General features: G+C 42.2%; 1 protein-coding gene across 1 annotated transcript in view; it reads right to left on the minus strand.

The window, feature by feature from the left end:
* Window positions 1-24,066, minus strand: part of MYBL1 (MYB proto-oncogene like 1) — a 1,413,299-nt gene that overhangs the window by 724,968 nt on the left and 664,265 nt on the right. Inside the window, exon 9 of the mRNA XM_044067371.1 lies at window positions 1,035-1,256. Coding sequence (XP_043923306.1) covers window positions 1,035-1,256 — 222 coding nt within the window. The remainder of the gene's footprint in view (window positions 1-1,034; window positions 1,257-24,066) is intronic.

The raw sequence follows: 24,066 nt of genomic DNA on the forward strand, positions 1-24,066 counted from the left end.
GATTAACACTGCACTTTTGAAGCAAAAAATAAAGCACAAATAACTGAAAATGGGGATGGGGAGATTAATGCAGGAAATGTTTCATAGCATGGTAGAAGCATGACTTACAATGAGACACCATCTTGGAAAGCCAAGACAAATGACCTTCTAATGGGGAAGGACAGGAAATGCTAAACACAGACAAAAAGTAGGGTTGAAGTTTACAGGAGAGGGCAGAGCTGCAAGTGATGATGAAAGTCCACTCCGAGAATGGATGAGAGATGTCCTGTCCCCCTAACCCTGTGCTCCACTAGTTTCATAATCTTGATTTTCTACAAACTGAGTGCTGCAGTGCTTAAGCTTTTCCTCAGATATTCAGAGTTAAGAGACTTCTCATACTTATGCCTATGTTTACCAATACAACCTGTTTCTAAAAAGAAACAGACTAACCTTGGTCAAGTTTTTGATATGAGGAAGAAAGACGGGCAGCAGAAGTATCACATAACTGCTGCTTCAGTCACAGCAACATCTAAAACATCAGACAGTTCTCTCCAGTGCCTGGTAACATTATTACATTTATGGCAAATTAAATCACTGAAAGCTCTGTGCTTTAATTCCAGACTAAGGAAGCACTTAGTGTGCCTGTTGGTTTGTGGATTTTTTTTAAAGACAAGAATATAAACTAGTGAGGTCCTAACTGCAAATGGGTCAAGACCCTAAAACAAACCATGACAAATTTTTGGCAAATATTGGTAAAAAGTGAAAACATTGACAAATGCAATTTAAGATAAATAAACAAATGAAAATGTCTCATCTAGTAGCAACACTGGAAAATCTTAATAGGTTTTTAAACAAAGGACTGTATCTACTGTGCCTTAACAAAATTTTGTAAAGGAAAATAAAACGTACACGAGGAAACAATGCAATACTACACTGGGGATAAGTGAACATCAAAGGAAATGTGTACTAAGTTTGACAATTCTTCACATCATGAAATACATACTTCAAAATATATTTCATTTTAATTCAAACACCTACTATGTATTATTACTTACAGAATCAGTAAGCTCCAAAGTCTCAGCAAACTCGGGAATTATCTGTAAAGATGGCAGAACAGCAGTACCTTCAGTTATTAAAAGTTTACAGGGCGAGATATGCTGGCTGGATGCATTATGGGACTCCTCCATACTGCAATATGCGCTACTGTGCTCTTCAAGACTGTTTAGCATATTGTCCTTAAGAAAAGCATTACGCCACTTAGCAGTTTTTTCACTTTGCTATATGTACAAAATAAAAAACAAAAAGTTACCAGCGATTGTTTTAACCACTCAAAACATTTGTACAACAAATACATCAACAGAGTAAATTTGTGCTATTAACAGTGAGTAAAGGATGTAAACCACTACCAAGTAATAAGAGGGTGGGGTTAAACTTACTGGTAACCAGAATATAGTTTGCACTTCAGACAAGAGCTAGACCAAAGTAAAGTTACTGGTAAATACTTACGCTAGCAGCAGAGCTTTGATTAGTAGTCACTGTTAAGAACAGCCATGTAAGCAAACTTTCCATAACGTTAGATGTTCAAATGATCACTGAAGCAGTCACCTTGGGTCTATATTATAAATGAAGCTTCAGGTAGTCGAATACCTAAAGCTCAACCTGTAAATAGCGAAAGCTAAAAATCGCGAATGACCACTTCTGTGAATTTTTTAATAGGGAAAAAATGTGCTTGACTGTTACGGGAAATTTGCCCTTTTCTCCAATGTAGAGGGGTCTCGGAGTTGGCATATTTAGTTGGGGGGGTGTGGGGGCACAGCCCCCCACATCGGGGGGGGGTTGGGTTTGAAAGTTTGTTTTTTTTGTTTTGTGGCCAAGCGATTCCTTTCCCTGTGCGGGTGGCCATTCCCAGTTTTGAGCTTTTGCTATTTACGTGTCAATCTTTAGGTATTCAATTACCTGAAGCTTCAAGGTTATAATAAAGACCCAGTCACCTTAACTATACGGGTGACATCCTGCATAGAATATAATAACCGGCTAGCTTCCAAAGCTTCAGAGCACGTTCTACATGCCCAAACTGTCAGGCAGCTCAAGCAAAGCCGCTTAAAACACAGGTTTGGGTGCAAAGTCTTTCAGAGTTCTCATACCAGCTGAGACAGGGAGGTTGAGACCTGAGAGGACTTATCTAGGAGTAAAAATATACATACCATGGCATAATCAAAAAATAAAAAGGGGAATGGAGGGAGGGTGCAGAAGGATAGTGTGGCTACTGCAACAGTGATCACTTGAACATCTACCATTACAGTAGGATTACTTATACAACAGTACTATGTTCAGCATATTGATCACTGGTGCAGTAGCCTAAGTTATATGAGTAGATAACATTTGGGAGGTGGAAGAGGAAGGGTCCAGGAACTTGTAACGCCTCCAAATGCACTCACTCGAGGCAGTCCTTAAAATGGAGAACATTGACATATGTGCAGTGACAGAGACCTGGTTCAAGGCTCCAGAGTGCACCCCTGCATTACCAGGCTATAATTCATACCACACCTTTCGGCCACCTAACCTGGACTGAAACACTAAAGGTGGAGGCGTGTCCATATTCATCAAGGATATCCACTCCTCCAGGCTAGTTGCTCAGCATAATGCATCCAAGATTATCCAGGTGCAACTAACTCTGGGCAAGACCGCAATCCAAATTGTAACTTGCTACAGATCCCCCACCATGCCCTAGGATTCCCACTCCTCATTTCTTGATACACTGGAAAATATTAGGGTACAATCCAATACCCAAATAATGGGCGACTTCAACTACCCCACCATTAACTGGGAAAACTACTCATGAACCAACTGTTTTGCTCAACGTTTGCTGGAATTCATAAATTCCAACGCCTTGGATCAAATTATCCACACTCCCATCAGGGGCAGCAATATCCTAAACGTGGTCATTACCAACATGGTGATCCACACCAGAGGTCAATTCCTCGTTGGTCATATCTGACCACAAGCTAATCAGCCTAGACATCCACATCCCACCCCCACCCCCATTAGGGAAACCACCATAAAAATTTCTCCAAAGTCAACTTCACGCTTCTTAAGACAGACATGGCAAACTTCATGACACCCATGCAGCTGGACAATAGAGGTATGACTGCTGAATCCTACACAAATGCACTTTATAAGCACTTACACGAGTGCATGGATCATGCTATCTCTAACAGAACCAAGATGCTATCTTCCAGAAAAAGGAAGCCAATCTGGTGGTCCCCTGCTATAAACAAACTCTACAACAGAAGAAAGAAACTGTTGCAAAAAAGAGTAAAATCCCATGACTGGACGAACTCCCTGGTCAGCCAAAGTAAGAAGCTGAGATCCCTCAGAAAATTCTCCAAAGCTAGTTATGAAAACAAAATTGCCACTGATTCTAAAGACAATCACAAAGCATTCTATAGCTATGTCAAGAATCCCAATGGCAACACTCAGATCTGCTCTGAGTTACAGCACAATGGCACTAAATATACAGAACCAACTGATATTGCCAACATCCTGGCAGATAGGTTCAGTGCTAACTTTACCCCCCACCTCACCCCCTAAAGGGCCCACCTATATACCGGAAGAATGCTAAAGTTCCTGTAATCACGGCTACACAGGTAAAAACCACTCTCTCCAAAACCAAGAACACAGCATCCATGGGACCTGACAACATCCCAGGCTGCATTCTACATGAACTACAGAATGAACTGGCACCCCACCTAAGAACCATGTTCAATCATAACCTCACCTCAGGCTTTGCGCCCACTGAATGGCAGACGGCGACGTCTATCCCACTCCACAAAGGGGGAGCCACCACGGACCCCTGGAACTACCGCCCCATTAGCCTAACGAGTCAGGTAGCATCTTGGTTCTGTTAGGGATTGCATGACCCATGCACTCGTGTAAGTGCTTATAAAGTGCAATTGTATAGGATTCAGCAGTCGTATCTCCATTGTCCGTTAGCATGGGTGTCGTGAAGTTTGCCACTTCTGTCTTAAGAAGTGTGAAGTTGGCTTTGGAGAAATTTTTTACGGTGGTTTCCCTAATGGGGGTTGGGGGTGGGATGCTGATGTCTAGGTTGATTTGCTTGTGGTCGAATATGACCAACGAGGAATTGACCTCTGGTGTGGAACACCGGTTGCCCATGTTGGTAATGACTAGGTCTAGGATACTGCTGCCCCTAGTGGGGTTGTGGATAAGTTGATCTAAGGCATTGGAATTTATGAATTCCAGAAAACGTTGAGCACAAGAGTTGGTACATAAGTAGTTTTCCCAGTTAATGGTGGGGTACTTGAAATCGCCCATTATTAGTGTGTTAGGTTGTACCCTAATATTTTCCAGTGTATCAAGAATGAGGAGTGGGAATCCTGGGGCATGGTGGGGGATCTGTAGCAAGCTGCAATTTGCATTGCGGTTTTGCCCAGAGTTAGTTGCACTTGGATAATCTGAGATGCATTATTCTGAGCAACTAGCCTGGAGGTGTGGATATCCTTAATGAATATGGACACACCTCCGCCTTTCGTGCTTCGGACCATGTTAGGTGGCCAAAAGGTGTGATATGAATTATAGCCTGGTAATGCAGGGGTGCTCTCTGGAGCCTTGAACCAGGTCTCTGTCACTGCACAGATGTCGATATTCTCCATTTTAAGGAGTGCCTCGAGTGAGTGCATTTTGAGGTTTAGACTTCTAGCATTAAGTAGCAATACCCCCATATTTTGCTTGCTTGTACCTGTTATGGTGGTGAATTTGTAATTTGAATCTTGCCTAAAAAAGGCACTATAGCGGTGGCAAGAGCTTTAGCCAGTATCCGGAATCCCAAAGGCGACAGGTGCAGGCCATCTCTGGCAAAGCATCGTGGTTTGTCGATCAGGTCAACCCAGGCAGACAGATACTGGATCCCCTTAGAATGACACCAGAAGCTTAACCAATTGCTGAAGTCAATCATTTTGTCCTTGTACTGTGGTATTATTCTGGGTGATGGCAGGATACTACTCAGGGCTATGCTGAGAAAGCACTGACCTGCCTGGGCTACAAGATCAGAAAGCTCCTCCATGTCTCTTTTCATGTAGTCCAGGGAGGTACATCTCAGGTCATTCACACCAACATGGACAATGACAGAGTCATATTTGTACTTTGTGTGGAGTGACCTGAGTGTATGCGTTATGTGGCAGATCCTAGCACCTGACAGGCAGCTGACAGTAACTTTCTCCTTGTTTAGCCTGGTGAGTGGAACATCAGTGTGCCTGACTATAGAGTCACCTATGACTAGAGAGTTGGGTACGTTGTTATGCCTTATGGGCTGTGGTTGAGTGGCACACTGAGTTTGTGGGCTATGTGTCATTTGGGTTGTGTTGGAGGGTGGAGGTTGCTTGCGTTTCTGCTTTGGAGGTCCCTGTTGCTTGGGTAGATTTTTTTTTGACAGCCTCCGCGAATGTTGGTGTGTGTTTTGTGTTTCTATGTGCGTGTTTTGGTGGTGTAGGTTTTGAGGGACTATGTAATGAGCGTGGTGTGGTGCAAGTGTTTACCTTCTCCTCTTGACTGTCTCGTCCAGTCTCGGGTGAAGAGAGCTTTGCTTCCAGTTTGGTTATATAAGTGCATCTCTCACAGGTTGTAGTGTTGGGTGGTAGGAGGAGAGGGTTGTCTGTGTACATGAGGCAATTGCTGCATTGCCCCAAGATGCACAGATTTATCAGGAAGACAGGAGAAAACACCGGGAGCTGACCCTTAGACATGCCTGGATAGGTGCTTATTTATTAAGTACTAAAAACTGTTTTCCTCTAGACAAGTGAGGAAAGTTGAGTGCTGTAGTAATTTGTAGCTTATTTAGTGCTTCCAATGAGTTCTGAACAAGTGCTGAGCTCAAAGAAACAGATCTGAGTGCTGAAACTAGAAAAATGGCTAGCTCTAAGGAACAAAATTAATCTAGAAGGCTTCCCTCCAACACAGAAAGGCTTGGGGGCTCAGAAGCTTACAAACAGTCATGGATACAGCAAATCTGTATCTGGACTAGACAACTTATAGGAAAGGCAGGAAACAAGCTTAGAAAATATATAGATATTTTTTTGTAAAGTGGAAAGGAGAAAGAGGAGCAGAAGCTAACTGGGTTGGCCTTTTCAAATGTTCTCCCTGGAATAGGTAGAATGAGGTAATGACACTAGACTGGGAGGATTGTCCCAGATCAAATTTACAGTAGGGTCGGGCAATTGCAAAGCCACCAAGTATAAAAACAGGATACCAAGAGGGAAGGAGAGTGGGAAACAAAAATCAGAACAAACAAACCCAACCAGATGCTTAACAATTGTAGAAAATTCTACTCAATACTTCTCACACAGTGAGTAAAATATAAGTGCTATAAATAACTCAGAAATAAGGAAAAAACAGGATACTTAATGTTATATATCACAGATTAGCTAGCTCAGAGCCCTTCCTCCGGCTTCCTCTGGATTAGCTCAGTGTGGAACGTCAGAAACAGTCACAAGTTAACTTCTTAAGTAACAAAGTTGAAACCTGAAACAACTTTAAAAAAAAGCTTGAAAGAACCAATGAGGTGCTTACTCCAAGGCATAGTCCAGGCAACCCCAGTCAGCCAATGACCACAAACAATTCACTTTCACTGAAATGCTATACTGGCTTTGGCTAAGCTATGATGGTCTGGAACGTGCTCAGACACACAGCCTCTACTAAAACAAACAACTAGGCCCAAAAAACAAGCCTGAATATGGACAATGCTAAACTACCAACACTACTTAGGTAGAAAAAACTGCAGAAATGTTTAAACTTGAAAATGTTGGAACTTATAAACAAAGACATTGGTAATCTCCAAACTCTGGACCCCACCCATTTTAGGTTTGTAAAATACAGATCATGTCTCCTAAACCTGATTGACTTCTTTGAAGGAGTCACCAAAGCCGTAGACGAGGATAAGGTGGTTCACACAGCCTATCTAGATCTCGCCAAGGCTTTTGACACCATCCCCCACTCTGGAATTACAAATAAACTCACTAAACTAGATATAAATCCCTATGTCACAAGATGGGTTGCCAAATGGCTCACTGACAGAACCCACACTGTGAAAGTAGCAGACTCCAAATCTGACTTCAGACCAGTGACAAGTGGAGTACCACAGGGTTCAGTCCTAGGTCCTCTCCTGTTTGATATCTACTTTTCTGAAGTACAGGCTAACACAGAAGGTCTTTGGCGAAGAAAGTTCGCAGATGACTGCAAACTAGGAGCCATAATCAAAACTCCTAACGATGTGGACATCCGATAAAAGGGCCTCACTGAGACAGATGCCTGGTGTCAAAGCCATGGCCTCAAGCTCAATGCCAAAAAGTGCATTGTCATCCTCTTTGGTAAAAACTCTGTACCCATGAGCCATCACATAGGTGGTAGTCTACATAACACCGAAAGTGTGATAAGAGACCTTGGGACACAGGTGGACAGTAGCCTCTCCTTTGCTAATCACATTGCCACAGTAGTCAGGAAATCCTTTTACGTGGCACATCTCATTACAAAAGATTTCTCATCCAGGAAAAAAGAGGTCATTGTTCCCCTCTGCTCGTCACTCATTAGACCCATTATAAAGTACAACGCCCCTTTTAGTATGTACCTCACAAGACATCTACAGCAACTGGAAAGGCCACAGAAATACCTCACAAAAAGGATTACTGGCCTCAAACAGATGCCCTATGCAGACCGTCTCAAAAAACTCCAGCTTTACTCCATCACATATCGCCTACTCAGAGGCGATCTCTGCCTAACATAGAAAGCTATGTCAAACCTAGAGCTGTTGGACATGCTCCACTTAATGAAATTCCAATCCCTCTAAGCTACACGCTCTAGGGACCTAAACCTTGTCACCACAATAAACAGAACATGCTGGAGGGATAGATTCCTGTTCCAGAGACTTCCCATATTCTGGAACAAACTACCTATCTATATCAAACAAAGCTCCTCATTAGCACTCTTCAAGAACAATCTTGATGATTGGATGGAAAATAGTAAATTCACCCCGGGGATCACCTCTGTGGCTCTGCTCGACAGGGGCACAGGAAAATAATTTTCTTGGGTGGTGAAAGCCAGGGTACCTTTTTGGCTAGGCTTATATAGACCTTAGGACCGACAGCCTAGCACCTACCTATGAAACTATAAAAGTATTTACAGAGGACCACGTTGCTGCTTCTACAATACTTCTAGAATCCAACCCATTCCAAAAAGCCACAGGTGAAGCAAAGGTCCTGGTAGAGTGGGCTTTGACCCTGCCTGGAATAGTTATGTGATGGTAAGAATAAAAGGTAATAGCCTAAGACAATCGTTTGGAAATAGTCTGTTTTGACACAGGCTGTTCCTTCTTCTTACCTTCACAAGAAATAAACTGATCCACAGATCTGAAAGATTTTGTTCTGCCAACATAGTACTAGAGTTGTCTGTGGATATTCAAGGTATGAATTACTCCCCCCCCCACACACACACACACACACTTTTGATTCAGGAAAGAAGACAGAGAGATGGATAGTTTGTTTTAAAGTAAGCTTAAATACCACTTTAGGCATAAAAAAGTAATAGATCTCAAATAAATCCTGCTCCTGTGGAAAATGTGATAGGGTTGACTCACCATAAGGGATTGCAAGTCAGATATTCTTCCTGCAAAGGTCAGAGAAATCAGTAAAACAGTGTGACATGTTAAGAACCTCAAGTTCACCAGATAAGCTGGTTCAAATGGCACATGTGTTAGCTTCTCTAACACAAAATTACGATCCCAAGAGGATGCCACTGTTTTTCTTTGACGTCTCCTATGCAAAACCCTTTTCAAAAGCATTTTGACACAAGAATGCACTGAAAAAGGGGGATCCATGGGCAGACATGCTGAAATGGCTGATGAATGAACCTTGATAGAGGAATAAAAAATCAAAAGGATAACTCACACAAGTATTGTAAAACCAGAAAACAACTAGCTTTGAATGGGTGCTGGGTATGTTGTTGGCACCAACTAGAAAACCTTTTCTATTTCTTAATATTTTTTTTCTAGTAGCAGACTTTCTTGCCTCCATTAGTACCTACTGTATGTCCTCAGTAAACAGATGGCTAAAGGGAATTAAGACCCCATCACCCAGGCAGTCAGGTTAAGTTGATTAGGGTTGTGGTTTATCAAAAAACCTTGTTCTTTTGTGAGTAGATCTATTCTGTGGGGAAACATGGGGTAACTGCCCCAGGACATTCCTTAAAAAAAAAAAGGGGGGGGGGGGAATTGGTCAGAAAGTTGTAACAACAATTATTTATTTATTTTATTTTACATTTGTTGACCGGGCTAGTCTAACTGGATACATGTCCATTTTCAGTAGAGGCCCGGAGAGATAAGTTCCTTGCAAAAAATAAAAATTTTTTTTACATACAATTATGTTACAGGTTAATACAGAAATTATCATAGAGGTCTAAATACCTCCCATTTCAAAATTCAGGTACAATACTAAAAATACAGGTCTAATAATATACTATAGTCTGGGAGATAAGGTCTGGGATAGGAGGAAATAATACATTTATATTTACAAAGAACATTAGAAGTTAACCCAGAAAAAACAAAGAGGACAGAAATACTTGACAGTGCCAAAGGCACGTACAATGCAAAAATTACAGAGAGGGCAGAAATACTTTGCAGTGCAGTGGGCAGGTACAGTGCAAATTACAGGTAGAATACAGAAAGTCACAATAAAAGAGGCATATTGTGTAATTATATAAATAAAGAGTTGTCACACTATGAGTAAGCTCAGGGGATGAAAAGAAGGGTAAGGAATAGGAAAAAGGTAATGTGGCAAGTAAGGAAAGTAGAACTAGTTGTAGAAAGTAGTGGGTAGGCAGTGCCTGTTATGAGTAGAAAAAGTAGAGACATGATTAGTCAGGTTTAGTACAGGGGCATAGCCAGTGTGTTCTTAGGAAAAGTTTCAGTCTGTTTTTGAAAAGAGACGTGGAGGAAACTGAGGAAAGTTCACTGGGGAGAAGGTTCCAGGATTTTCCAACAGTTTTACTGAAAAGAGAGTCCCCAGCCCTGTTATTAGATTTAGAGGTGTTTACAAGAAGTTTGTGTGATGAGCGCAAGGATTTCAGATTCTTATAGGGAATGATGAGGGTAGTTAGTACAGGAGTACTGGAAGGTTGGTAAAGTCTTATGGGCAATGGTTAGTTGGTGGAATTTAAGCAGATTCTGAATTTCTAGCCATCCAAGTTGCTTAAGATTATAGCAGTGGTGGGTTCTGAATGGGTTGCCAGTAGCAAACCTGGCAATGTTATTGTAGGAGATTTCTAGTTTGGTGAGGTTATTTTTAGATAAATTAGTAAATATGGGTGAGGCATAGAGGAGTGTAGAGATTAGATGGGTATAAGCAATAGTTATTCTGACTGTTGGTGAAAGGAAGGGTTTGACTCTGTAGAGAGAGCCTAGTTTTTTGTTAACGGTTTTTATAGTATTGTTGATATGGGTGTCAAAGTTAAGATTGTTGTCTATGGTAATACCAAGTAGTTTGGTACTTGGGTCAGGTGATATGGGAGTACCATTAGTGGATGTAACTGAGAAATCTATTGGGACGGTCTTACGAGTAGGATTGAAAAGGAGGAGTTTAGTTTTTTTGGGGTTCAACAGAAGGCAATGTTGTGTAAACCATTGCTCTACTGTATTAAATACTTCTTGGGTAAGGGAGTGAAGTTTAGAAGTGGATGTGGCTGTGCATATAAGTGTAGAATCATCAGCGTATTGAATGCATGTAGCTTGGGGGATTGCTAGATGAAGGTCATTGATAAATATGGAGAAAAGAAGAGGACCTAATATGGACCCTTGAGGGATGCCAATGTTAATGGGCAGGTGGGTAGATAGAGTGTTGTGCCAAAGTACCGCCTGTTGTCTGTTATCTAAATAGGATTGGAACCATTTAATAGTGAGTGTATCTAGTGACAGGGATCTTAGGATATTTATAAGTATTTGGTGATTAACCATATCAAATGCCTTGGACAGATCGATAAATAGTGCTGAGGAAAGCATATTGGCATTTCGGTTTTTGTTAATACAGTCAGTAAAGGAAAGGAGGGCAGTAGTAGTGCTGTGGGAAGGTCTGAAACCATGTTTACAGCTGGAAAGTAAGTTATTTTGGATTAGGTAGTCAAGCAGTTGCTTATGGATGCATTTTTCCATTAGTTTTGCCAAAGGTAAAAGTAGGGCTATGGGACGGTAGTTGGAGAATTCAGTAGAGTTTCCACCTTTATGAAGGGGGATAATATGGGAGACTTTCCAGATGCTTGGGATGTGTCCTTCTCTAATGGTTCTGTTAATCAGAATGGAAATGGGATAGGCGATCGATTTGGCTGATTTCTGTAGATATTCAGCTGGTAATTGGTCTGCTGAAGGAGAGCAAGGTTTAAGTTTTTGGATAAGGGAAAGAATATATGTTGTAGGGACAGGTTGGAAGAGAAATGGAGGGGGTGGAGTTGTGTTAGAGATAAGTAAAGTGAAATTATTAGGTGGCAGGTGACTGGCAAGTGTTTGAATGGCCTCAGTGAAAAAGGTATTAAAGGCATTGTCAGTGTGCATTTGGGTTCTCCTGGTCTGTGCCTTGTGGGTTAGGTGTAATGGATTGACCTGGGTGTAGTAGTTGGTTAATACTTGCCCAGAATATTTGTGGGTTATTATGTTTAGTTTGCTGGAACTGTAAGTAGTAGTTTCTTTTATCAGACAGTATAGCTTTCTTAGTGTCATTGCTCAGTTGTCTAAAGTTTTGATGGTCAGCAGAGTTTTTTGTCATACGCCACTTGGCCCAGTATTTATTTCTGAGGCGGATTTTTTGTTTGGTTTCTTTTGACAGCCATGGGGTAAGATTTAGTTTTGATTCTAATAGAGCGGTTTGGTGCATGGTTATCTAGAATGGTTAGGAATTTGGAATTTAACAGCTTCCTCCAATGGGAGGTGTTTTAAAGGAGACCAACTGCATGCTCTTAGTTCACTTTGAAAGAGATCAGGGTTAAAGTTTTTCTTGGCCCTAATAAACTTGAAAGTGGCTGGAATGGAGACATTGGTCTTATGCCTGATAAGGTAGGCAAGTGGGTGGTCACTAATATCATCAGGGAGGGTTCCAGATTCATATGTGTGGAGATGGTTATTTATAAGAATCCAATCCAAGGTACTTTCTTTCTTATTGGGCTTGGTTGTCCTGGTAGGGGAGGTAATGATTTGAGAGAAACCAAATAGGTTAATGTGGGTGGCAGGGTGGCTGCTGCAACAGCAGTTCCAATCTATATTAAAATCACCTAGGATAATGGTTTCTTGGGGCAGGTTTTGTGATAGCCAGCAGAGGATATCTTCTATGGTGGCATTGTTATTGCCAGGAGGTAGATAGATACAGATAATACAGATGGATTTGAAAGTGTTGTGTTGCAGTTTGGAAATAAGAATTTCAGCAGTAGAATCTACAGGTGGTTTAAGGTCATATGTGGTGATCTGTAGACCTGATTTAAATAGGATAGCAATTCTCCCGTCCTTCTTTGCTACATGGTCAGATCTAAATATATTATATTCGGGTGGGGTGATTTCATTGTCTTTAGTTACAGGTTTTAACCAGGTTTCTGTTAAACAAAGAATGCTGAAAGAGTAGACTTCTAAGAGAGCATGGAGTTGTCAGACTTTATTATTAATGCTACGTATGTTGAGGTGGGCTATGAAGAGAGAGTTTGTTGGATGAGTAAGGGAATGAGTGTTGAATTGATTGGGATTGTGGAGTTGTGTGGTAGGAAGTGTTATTGGGCCAGGATTTGGGTGGATATCTCCATCTTTTAATGAGAGGAGTTGTATTAGAAAGGCTGGAGTTGGGAATCTTCTGTATAGATGTGGAGATTTTCTGGGGTTATGATTGTAGTACCTAATGTGGAGTATTCTATGAAATCTTGATAGTAGATAGCTGGGTGTAGATGTTATGTTTACATGTTTTGAGAGTGCTGGTAGGGAAGAAGAGGTAATTAGCTTATTGGGGTTATGAAGGTGTGGATATAATGAGTGTTCATAGGAGGTAAGTATGTAGGCTAAAAGTAATGGTGGTAGAATAAGTAGTAGAAGTAACAGGTGAAAGTGTAAGTGTGTTCGGATTGATAGTTTATACATTTGGATGGATTATTAGTTAGATGTCTTGTTGTAGGTATGGGTGTATGGTAGTTGTGGATAGGGAAGAACAAAAATTGGAGGGTGTGGTAGGAGAGAATAGGGAGTGGTTAGAGAAGGATGAATGGGGTGTGTGGCCAATAGTAAGGTAGCCTGAGAGTTATGGGAGGAGGAAAGGGTGTGGGAAAGTAGTATAAGAGTAGGACCCCTGGGAGTGGGTGGGAAATGGGGGTAGGGAGAGGGTTGAAACAGGTAGTAAAGCAGCTGGAGAAGAAACAATCAGCAGAGCTGGATACTGAAGGTAAGTTAGATAAGTCAGGAGTGGGTAAGAGCAGAGATAAGTAAGGGGTCTGTGATGGAATAGGTAGTTGTAGACAGTAGTAGTAAAGGATGAGGACAGAGTATTAAGAGGAGGTCTAGGAGTTCAGAAATGTTAAGGTAAGGAAACAAGAGAACAGATGGTAAAGCAGGAGGTGAAGGCTGGGATAAGGGTGCCACCTAGTGGCTGGGTCTTCTATTGCAGGCGAGTTTGAGAGGGAGCTAGCTGGTTATAGAACTGGGAGGGGGTGACTGCAAGTAAGCGGGGTTACTGCGAAGTTAGGAGTTAAGTGGGTAATAGTGTAGTTAAAAGAGGGAGGTAGAGACTGCTGGCTGTCCTGGCTTAAAGCATGCTTTTGAACCCCTAAAGCTTTAGTACAATGGTTTACAATTTTACTGGCAGGATATAGAGACCAACATACTTTCTTGTTTTGTTGAGACAGGATGCAGGAAATTTAGGCTGTGAGATGCAACTGCAGGGATTTGGATAGGGTCCTTTCCACAAGATAGGCTGGTTTCTAGAGACTAGTGCAGGAATAGCACAGGAAGAGTATGGTATTTCTTGTTTTCTTGAGACAGGATGCAGGGAATTTAGGCTGTGAGATGCAACTGCAGGGATTTGGATAGGGTCCTTTCCACAAGATAGGTTGGTTTCTAGAGACTAGTGCAGGAATAGCACAGGAAGAGTATGGTACGAGGCAAAAGACGCTGGGACAGGAGCGGACAGCAGTCATGGTTTTTCCAAGTTATTAAAGATTATCTTAGAGAATTACGTCTGAATCTTCAGAAGTACCCCAGATATTATTGAAAAGGGTGGAAAAGTATACAGGTACATTCCTGTCCAAGTAAAGAAAAAGGCGTCAGTCTTCCACACCTTCTTACATGGAGGCCTGGAGCAGAATGTTACCAGCTGTTTGTGCAGAGAGGAGGCAAAGAGGTCTGCTTGAGGAACTCCCCACAGATAAATGAAATTTTGGAAGATCCCTCATCTAGTTTCCATTCAGGAGGGTCTGCCTTTGTCTTGCTCAGCTTGTCTGTCATGCAGTTTTATACTGACAGGATGCAGGATGTCTGTAGAGTAAGACTGTGCTGTGAAGCAATATCCCAAGCTAACATGGCTAGTCTGCAAAGGAGGTAAGACCTGGTTCTCCCTTACTTCTTGATGTACCACATGACTGTGATATTGTCCATAACAACTTGAAGGGGTCCAGGAGACCAAAGATGATTCAGATAGTTGATTGCCTTGATCAGAGCAGGCATCTCTTTTACAATTATGTGCTTGCATCTGTCCTTGGTGTCCCAAACACCTTGCACTTTCAGCTCAAGCTCCTCCCCTTATCCATAACCCTCTCCCAAACCCCAGATTACCTCAGACAGAGTTTGCCCCACTGGATATCAACATATAGAAAGGAAACAATTATATGAATGTCTAGAAACCTGACAGGATAGGTATGTGGAGCTAAGAGAGGGAAAGACCAAAAGGGAAATACCTCCAGGTCATACCAAGAGACTGTATGAATAGCTTCTTTCAGTGGAAGGGAGAAGGAAGGAGAGTAAGTTGAGGAAAGATGAAAATAGACAACACAGATGCACCATTATGGTGAGTACATGACTTTTGTATCTGATGATGCCTTTTTCATCCATTCCTCAACCTTTGGTAAAGAATCCCCAGCTAGTATCAACCCAGGGTGGTCTTATGGAGGATATTACAGAGTACAACCGAACCAAACACAGCCCTGTTCCTAGAAAGTTATGTCTAACTTGTAATGAGCAATAAAGGTATAAGTATTGGACCAAGTAGCAGCAGTACAAATGTCATCTATAGAAGCTCTGGATAAGAAAGAGGAAGAAATTGAGACAGACCTTCTGAAATGAGTTTGTGGTGATCTTGGCAAAGACAAACCCTTCTGTTTATAAGCACACGAAATACATTTACTAAGCCATCATGCTAATATAACTTTAGACACAGATTGTCCCAACTTAGTTTTTGAAAATTAAATAAACAATTGGCCCGATTTCCTGAAAGCTTTTGTTCTCTGAAGATAAAATCTCAGCTGTCTGGTGTACATCCAATAAATGAAGCATATATTATTCTTTATTGTAGAATTTTGGGAAGAAGACTGATAACTTAATGCATTGATTAAGGGCGAAATTAGAAGCTACCTTTGGAAAAAGGGATGGGTTGGTGCGAAGGGAAATCCTGTCTTTATGAAAAATTATATAAGTTGGCTGGCAAGATAAAGCCTGAACTTCATAAGCTCTTCTAGCAGATGTAATTGGCAAGTAAAAAAATGGGTTTCCAGGACAAAAAAATTAGACTAGGTTTTGCTGCATGTTCAAAAGAAGACAGAGTTAAGGCCTGGAGAAGAATCTTCAAATTCCAAGGAGGGCTAGGATCCCTGATAAGTGCCCTGAGCAAAAAAGTACCTTTAAGGACGGCCTTGCATAACCTAAGGGAAGCCAATGACAAATTGGCTTTGCCTTTATGAAAACTACAGATTGTAGCCAGATGTACTTTGAATGTAGAGAAACTTCCACCATTACAAAATGGAATCCAGGAATTCTAAAACAGCTGGAATGTGCATTAAAAATTGGTCTAGAGTTTTCTGGTTAGCCCAGATAGAGAATCATTTCCATATGCTCTCATCTTCCTAATGGAGACATTTTGTGAAGTAAAGATGTGTAAGATCTGGGAAGATGGCCAGAGCTGTCTAGCCTTCATCAGAAGTGGAGAAACCGTACTGTCAACCTGAGGGCTTGTATGCCCGGGTGAGATAGCCGGGAGTGGTTGAGTCAGAAGATCTGGAAAAGGATCCAGAACACAAAGAGGGCATAGGAATGGGAACCACACTTGTCGAGGTCAGAATGGGACAATGAGTATCACCTTACTCTTCTGTTGATGAGCTTTCTGTAAATACTTTGATCTGAGAGGTGTGGAAGGGTAAGTGTAAAGGAGTGTAGGGGCCCAGTCGTGAATCAAAGTGTCTTTAAGTGAGTCCCCCTTGGTGGGAGGGGGGGGTTAGGGGAAAAATCCTGCTGTATTTGGAATTGTGGACAGAGGTGAACAGGCTGCAGCATGGTTAGCCCTACTGGCAAAATATCTGTTCTGCTATTAAAGGATTCAGAGACCACTCGTGCGGCATAAGAATAGATCTGATCAGTCTGTCTGTTGAAACGCTGGACTTCTCTGGAATGTGCTTTGCTAAAAGAAAGAGGTTGGAAGAGATAACCCACTGCCAAACTCTCATTGCCTCCTGACACAAGGGGTAAAGGTGGGTTCCTCGCTGTTTGTTGATGTACCAGACCACTGACATATTGTCAGTCAGTGTAGCGATCGTCCCTTGAAGACGGATGTCTTGAAATGCCAGCAATGCTATAAGGACTGCCCTCAACTCTAGGACATTTATGCCAAGGTTGGCCTCTAAGGGGATCATGTGCTTTGGACTGTCTGTCCCAGGTAATGCCCTGTCCACCCTAACATGAAAGCATTCATGGTTACCATGGCCTTCAACAATGGGAGAACAAAGGAGCGGCCCTGAGAAACACCTGATGTGTGGATCCACAGGATACATGCTATCAGCAGATCTTTATGATTTGAATGGAAGATATCATGAAATGTCGATTCACAGACCACTGAACTGCTACAGTTCATTGCTGTACTCTCATGTAGTATCTCGCTAAGGTATGAAGAGTTATGGAGGCTGCCAGTGACCCCAGAAGCTGAAAGACCGGCCTGGCTGGTGGTGACTGAAGAGATAGTAGATTTTTAACCTGAAACTGTAATTTGGACAATCTGGACTGAGGAAGCTAAGCTACTTGAGAAATGGCATCCAGATCAGCCCCTATGAACTCCAGGGTTTGGGTGGGAAGGAGGTGAAATTTGTTGCAGTTGACTGCGATGCCCAGGTTTAGACATAAATGGAACAGGTAGTCCCTGGTGCGTGTCAGTAGATGCCTTCTGGGAAAAATGAGGAGCCAGTCATTAAGCTATGGAAACACTTGGAATCCCAGCAGTCTCAGGTGAGCTACAACCACCACCATGCATTTAGTGAGCACTGGGGAGGGGGCTAGACCAAAGGACAGGACTCTAAACTGAAAGTGACTGGCTCCCAGCTAGAAGAAAAGGTATCTCCTGGATTGTCTTGTCTACTTTTAAGTGATAGTACGTACTCTGGAGATCTATCAAGCACATCCGATCGTCCTTCCTCAAAACAGGGAGAATGGACTGAATTGTGACCATTCGGAACTTGGAGTTTTTGAAAAATTGGTTTAAGTGGCTTAGGTCCAACACTGACCTGAGGTTCCCCATCTTCTTTGGCACCAAAAAGAATTTCAAATAAGTTCTGAATCCATGTTGGTCTGGTGAGACCTCTTGGATAACTCTTTCTTAGTAGCTTTTCTATCCCTGAGGCTGCTTCTTCCTCTGATGGAGGAGGTACATCAGGAATTTTTCTTGGATGAATGGGTGGGGGATGGGAAAGGGAATATAGTCACCTCTGGTAATTATTCCCTGCACCCAGGCATCTTTGGTGATAAGATGTCCAGGCTTCTAGGTGCAGTGATAAGTGCCCCTTAACTACCTCCAGAATGCAGCAGTCAGGCAACCATTAAGGGGCACTGGAAAAGCTTTTTCAGTAAAGGGGTGTTTGAAGCCTTTGCTTTGTGGGCCTCCCCTGCCATGTAGGCTAAGTCTACCATTAGAGTCCGCTCTGACGCAAGGGGATCTCTATCTCTACAGGAGTCATGAGAGAACCCTTGTGATGTCCAGAACCTCATCTTTCGACTCCCCCCTTTCTGGTTTCTTGAGAAGTTCTCCTAAGGGGTAGAAAAACATATCCCTGTGGCAGATAGGGTTTTCCCATCCTCTTCACTCCTGGAGGAGGTCTTTTTAACTATGGGTCCAAATAAGGCAGATCCATCAAAGCATACATTTGATGAAGGGTCTCATGGAGGGCTCCACAAAGTTGCAGAGGTGCATCTAGGCATGCCTCCTAGTAGTAATGCCTGAACCCATCACTCTCGCAATATCTTCCACAGCATGTGAAATCAGATGCATAAAGGCATTTATCAGGGACTGAAGGGTGGTCAGTTGAGAAGAAATGGTCTTTTTACCCCCCCCCCCGCCATCATGGACCCTTCCGAGGGATATGGCAATCTCCTTCTTCAAATCTCTCTGAAACCTTGTGAAATGTGCCAGGTAATTAAGCAGCCGCACAGCAAATGTCGGTGAAGTAAAAATTCACTTCCCAAATCTTTCCAGTGCCTTAGAGTCTCTGTTAGCAGGGTGTACAGAAGCACTTTCCTCAGCCAGTTCCTTTTTGGTGGCTGTGGCAACAATTATGGCATCAACTGGGGACCCCTCCACCAATGGGTATGGGGTCCTTCGGTGCAACTAAGTACTTGGCTTCTTAGGAGTGGGTCTGTCATATATGGATCCTTCTATGCCCAATGGGAAATGAGATCCACCATTTCATCTGATGGGAATACCACCCAGGACATATTTGAGCTGGTTGTAAAAGGCTCAAGAAACACTGACTCCTCCTGGGAAGGGGCTTCAGAAGACCAACCACCTTTCTGTCTCAAAAGTTTGAGAGTTCCTCTGAATGAAACATTCTTAGGGGTGACCTGGGGGACCCCCTTCAACGAAGTCAATGTCTTCTGTTAAAAACTCCTGTGGGGAATCAATGTGCCTCCTCTTGTGCTTATGCTTCTGGGGAGCTGCCTCATGAGGATGATTTGAGGAGAACCTGGAAGTGTTTGGGGAGTCCTGTAAACGGACGATCTCAAAAGCTAGAATGGACTGGCTGCCCCAATGAGACAGAATGAGACTCAGGACCCAGTGCAGACAGCTGTGGGTGAAGGGTGAGGATGTCCTGTCCCCAGTTATGTAGGGAGCTCTCTCCGCTGCCTCAAAGGCAGAAACCAATGGTGACCCCAGGACCACCCAGTAGGAGCCAAAGCTACCTGCCTGAAGAAGTCCAACATTTCCTCATGACTCAGCACCTTCTTATGACCATGCCTTGATGCAGACGTCAGAGCTGAGCTATCTAACACTAAGGTCCAAGGGGAAGGGATGGCTCTGGAAACCTTGGATTCTAACCCCCACCTCTGGACCTGGCGCTGAAGCTATGGCCCCAAGATCCCTCCAGCTCCATCAAAATCAGTGACAGATGGGTCAGATAAGATGTCAGAGTCAATGAAGACCATACCTCCTCATCAGACCCAAACAATCCTGGGATTCTCAGATCCAGTACCTCCGAAGCAGAGAGAAGGACTGGAGTTGGAGTGAGTAAAAGTGTTTGGGCTGATCCAAAGCTTACTACTCCAATGGGGGAAGGAGACAGGAGGACTCCCAACTGAATCTGAGTCCTAAGAAATGTTTTCCAGTCCACATCTGCTTCTGGCAGACCTGAAAAATGAGGAGGTAGACTGAGGTCTCAACATCCTATGTGGAGTCTCGTGCAAAGAAGGGGAGTGTAGTCTGGATGAAATTGGCTCCAGTGAGAACCAAGGGTGTCGAAGGGGGGATGACTCAGGAGCTGAAGTTTTCGGATCCAAAGCTGGAATGGAGTGACGACAGCAGTTAGGGGAGCACTTCCTTGACTACCTTGGTTTATATTTGTCCATCTCTCTTTTTTCACCTTGAGATTTCTCTTCCAGTTTCTTGAGCAGAGGGAGAATCTCCAAATATGAAAGAAAACGGCAACAGACCCTTAAGAACTAATCTGTTGCTGTGCTCAACCAAGTCTCTATGGTTGAAGTCAGAACAAATTTCACACTCCACTGCTAGATGAGTGGCCCCAAGACGGTGGACGCACTTTGAGTGGACATCCAAGTTAGACATCTTGTTCCCAACAAGATGAACATTGTTTGAAACATGTAGGTTTGTCAGACATCTTAAAAGATAGCTACCGGTCCTAATCAGCAAGGAAAAACCATCTAGAAACAAATAGGAGAGAAAAAAATCTAGAAAAGTAGAAATATCAGCAATGGTAATAAATTCCCAACAAAGGGAAAGGAACTACCAAAAATGGTAGAAAAGACGACTAAAAACTACTAGAAAAGAAGGGGATAAGATGAGAGGCTGGGAAGGGAGCAGCACTACAGTATACAAAATAAAGGATACAAAATTCTCTAAGATGTAGCTTTTTTTAAATGATAACTGGGGAAGATAGGAGAGGCAGAAAAGGATGCCAAAATCTAGAAAAAGAGAAACTAAGCCAACAAAAAGTGAGGGACTTATCTCCAAAAACACTTGAGCTCCGTCAACCACATCTGATCATTATGGCGGCAAATGAGATCAAGGAGAGTAATATGGGTAAGGGGAGGAGCTTGAGTTCTGGATCCAAAGTTCAAGAAAATGTCTAAAGTTGGAGCTGATTCCCAAAGGTTGAGGAAAGGACAAAAAACACATCAGATCTGTAGCTAGACACTTTGTGAACATTCTTTGTGCAGTTGATAGTCCAAAGGGTAAGAAAAAGAATTGATAAAGTGATCGAGACATACAAGTCTGGATGAACAGGGATGTAATGACGACTATCTTTTAAATCTAGTGTTACCTTGAAACTTAAATTAGGAAGTAGGGATAACAGGCTGTGAAGGGAAATCATTTTGAACTTGAGCGCTACCACAAATTGGTTTAGGAAAAAAAGACTCAGAACAGGTCTCCAAGCATTTTCTTTCTTTTCTTCCAAAAACCTTAAAAAAATCTTTCCCAAAATGGGAAAGAGGAACTGGCTCTATCACTTCCTGAGACAACATATGTTGAAAGAAAGAGGGGAAACAAGAGAGTCTGGTGGATGAGGAAATACCCCTAAATTGGAAGAATTTCCTGTCACAACCATCTGTAACCTTGATGAATGATTTTTAGAACCCCTTTGTCTGAAACTGTCTGTTGCCAGTTTGGGGGGGGGGGGGGAGATAAGTTCCCTTAAACAATCATTCTGACTTGCTGGCCTGACCATAGTTTCAAAGGATTCCTGTATTCTTTTTGGAACTCCCTTGTCATTTCTCCTTAAACATCTGTTTAACAGCATTTTTCTGAGAGTGTCTACCTTGTTTCTTGCCAAAAAGGGATGAGGGGTTACAGAATCCCTTAGAAAAGTTGGAAAAGGAGGGCTGAAAATCTGAGAGAGACCCTTTAACAGCTTACCCCCTCTCATCACACATTTTGATAACCTCTGCAGCACAGAGAACAAAAACTACATCTCTATCCAATACATAATTTAAAATCGTATTTTTCACATCATCGGGGAGGTTCTAACAACATAGCCAGGCAAACCTACTCAGAACAGTACCAGTGGCCATAGTCCTGGAGAAGTATTAACAGAGTCATAAAAACACTTTAAACAATGAGCTGTGACATGTAAAATTGGAAGAAATTAAAACATTTAAAGCAGACTTTTCCTCACAAGAAGAAACTGCAGACAAAACATCCCTCATACTTTCACAATTAGCCAGAATAAACTTTAAAAAGTGAGCCTTTCTGTTCAAAACTCTGAAAGCCAAAAGTGCAGAAGCATACTCTCCCCCCCCCCCCCCCCATGTTTCTCAATCATTTTTCTGTCCTTGTCAGAAAGTTTAAGACTGGAAATAAGTAAATGTTTAGCAGTAGTAGGATTAACTAAAGCCATGACTGCAGGGCCAGGTTTGGGGGTGAATGTATAAAAACTTAAAAGACTGAGGAAGTTTATACAATCTGCTGTTTTAGCAGCAGTTGACTATCAGGAAAATTGCAGGCAGTGACATATATTCTCCAAAGATGACAACACTGGAGCAATAGGTGAAGGCTTTGGAAGTTCCATTTGTAAAAGCTCATGGGACTTTCTGAAGGACTGGGAAACCTCAGTGAAAACCGGCACATACTGGAAATAGTCTCAGAGGAGGAGAAAGCCCCTCAGGAATAATCAGATACTCCACTTTCCTCTGAATCAGAAATCTGAGGAGAAAACGCTGCATCTCTCTCTCTCTTCACCTTCCTACCCAGATTCAGGATCTTGAATCCCTTCAGGAAAATGATACTTTTACCAGAGACCACCTTATAAGAAGCATTAATAGCCTGAAATACACCCTGAGCCAGATCCAGTACACTACTCCTGTCTAGAGAAACACAAGGAGAAATGGATACATGCTTAGTTTTCAGTTTCTTTTTGACAGGAGAAATGGGCCAACAAAGTTGTTAATGGCAACAGCAACTACCCTAAGGTTGAGCATGGCATTCTGTCTAAACGGGGAAGCTTTCCCTGTTCCTCCTCCAAGGGCCAAAAAGTATGGCACTTCCTTGCCCACTGAGGGAACCCCAACAACTACAGAGGTTACGTGCTAACTTCTGGCAACAGTGACTGTAGGTGCTACACCAGTAGGATTCGAGGTAAAAGATTAGTGGTCGGAGGAACCAGCTTTGCCACAGCAGACTCACCCATTTAAGGCTAAGACACATTTGTTAGCCTGCTATGATGGCAAAGGCTGTTGCTTAATTTTTTTAATTTTTTTTCTTTTTAGGTCTGGAAGAAGGAGTGGCTGAGGGACCAACAGTTTGCTCCATGGTTAAGCCAAAAATGGTGCCTCTTTCCCTGCTGAAAATAAGCAGCATAAATTGGTAAAAATATAATGATGGCGAAAGTCACTTTTTTCACAAAAACTACTTTAATACACTTTGCCAGCCCCAAAACAAAATAAACACAATTTCTCCACAGAAAATGGTTTACAACAATTTTAACTACTTTTAAATTGAAAAGAAAATAGTGCACTCCTGTTTAAAAGTACAGTCAAGTCTCGAGACAGTCCATTTAAAACACAAACTCTTAGATTAAAAGCAACTTTCCTAAACAGGACAGTACATTTAAACAATATATTTTAAATGAGGAAGATTTTTCACAGCAAAGGAACAGCACAAGCCGACCATCAATCCTCGAAAGCCAGCACAAGAGCACGCTCTTTGGAGTCAGGAAAGCTGTAAAGGGTGTCCAAATCTGAGTTATTAGGCAGCTCAGACTGAGCTGCCTAACTGGTGCATCGTTTCCTAAGCTTTGGAAGCTAGCCAGCTGTTATATCCTTGGCAGGATATAAACCATATAGTTAAAGCTACTGCAGCAGTGATCAATATGATGAACATCAGTAAAGCACAGTTTTTTTGGTTTTATTTCATTCATCCATTATCTTCCCATTCAACTTCATAGACAACAGCTTCATTCTCCCTACACAATCTTACACTGGTCTATACCTGCACTGTATAGCACTTTGGAAGCTAAGTTAGGCAGTAACATAAGGACAGATTACTCATGCAGTTTCCTTAGGGATTGTATCTCTGGTATGTAATACACCAATTAATAACAAGATAATAAGCAATAAAATCAGAGTGAGATAAACATAACTACTTTCACTCCCTCCACTTGGTGGGCAATTTTTTTGTTGCTAAAGCCACTTGGTGGGTAATTTTTTTGTTGCTGAGACCACTACTCAAGGCTCTACTTTTATATTAAATATGTTTCCCGCAACTGTACCATTGGGCCAATATAACAGTAAATCCAGGACTGAGTCCAAAAAAGGTCCTTAGAAATCACCACTAGGAGGGGTAAAGTGTAATAGAAGGGGGAATCCCCTATAAT

The sequence above is a fragment of the Protopterus annectens genome, chromosome 3.part1 (genome assembly GCF_019279795.1).
Source record: "Protopterus annectens isolate FY-2018-M chromosome 3.part1, PAN1.0, whole genome shotgun sequence".
In the NCBI taxonomy this organism is placed as follows: domain Eukaryota; kingdom Metazoa; phylum Chordata; order Ceratodontiformes; family Protopteridae; genus Protopterus; species Protopterus annectens.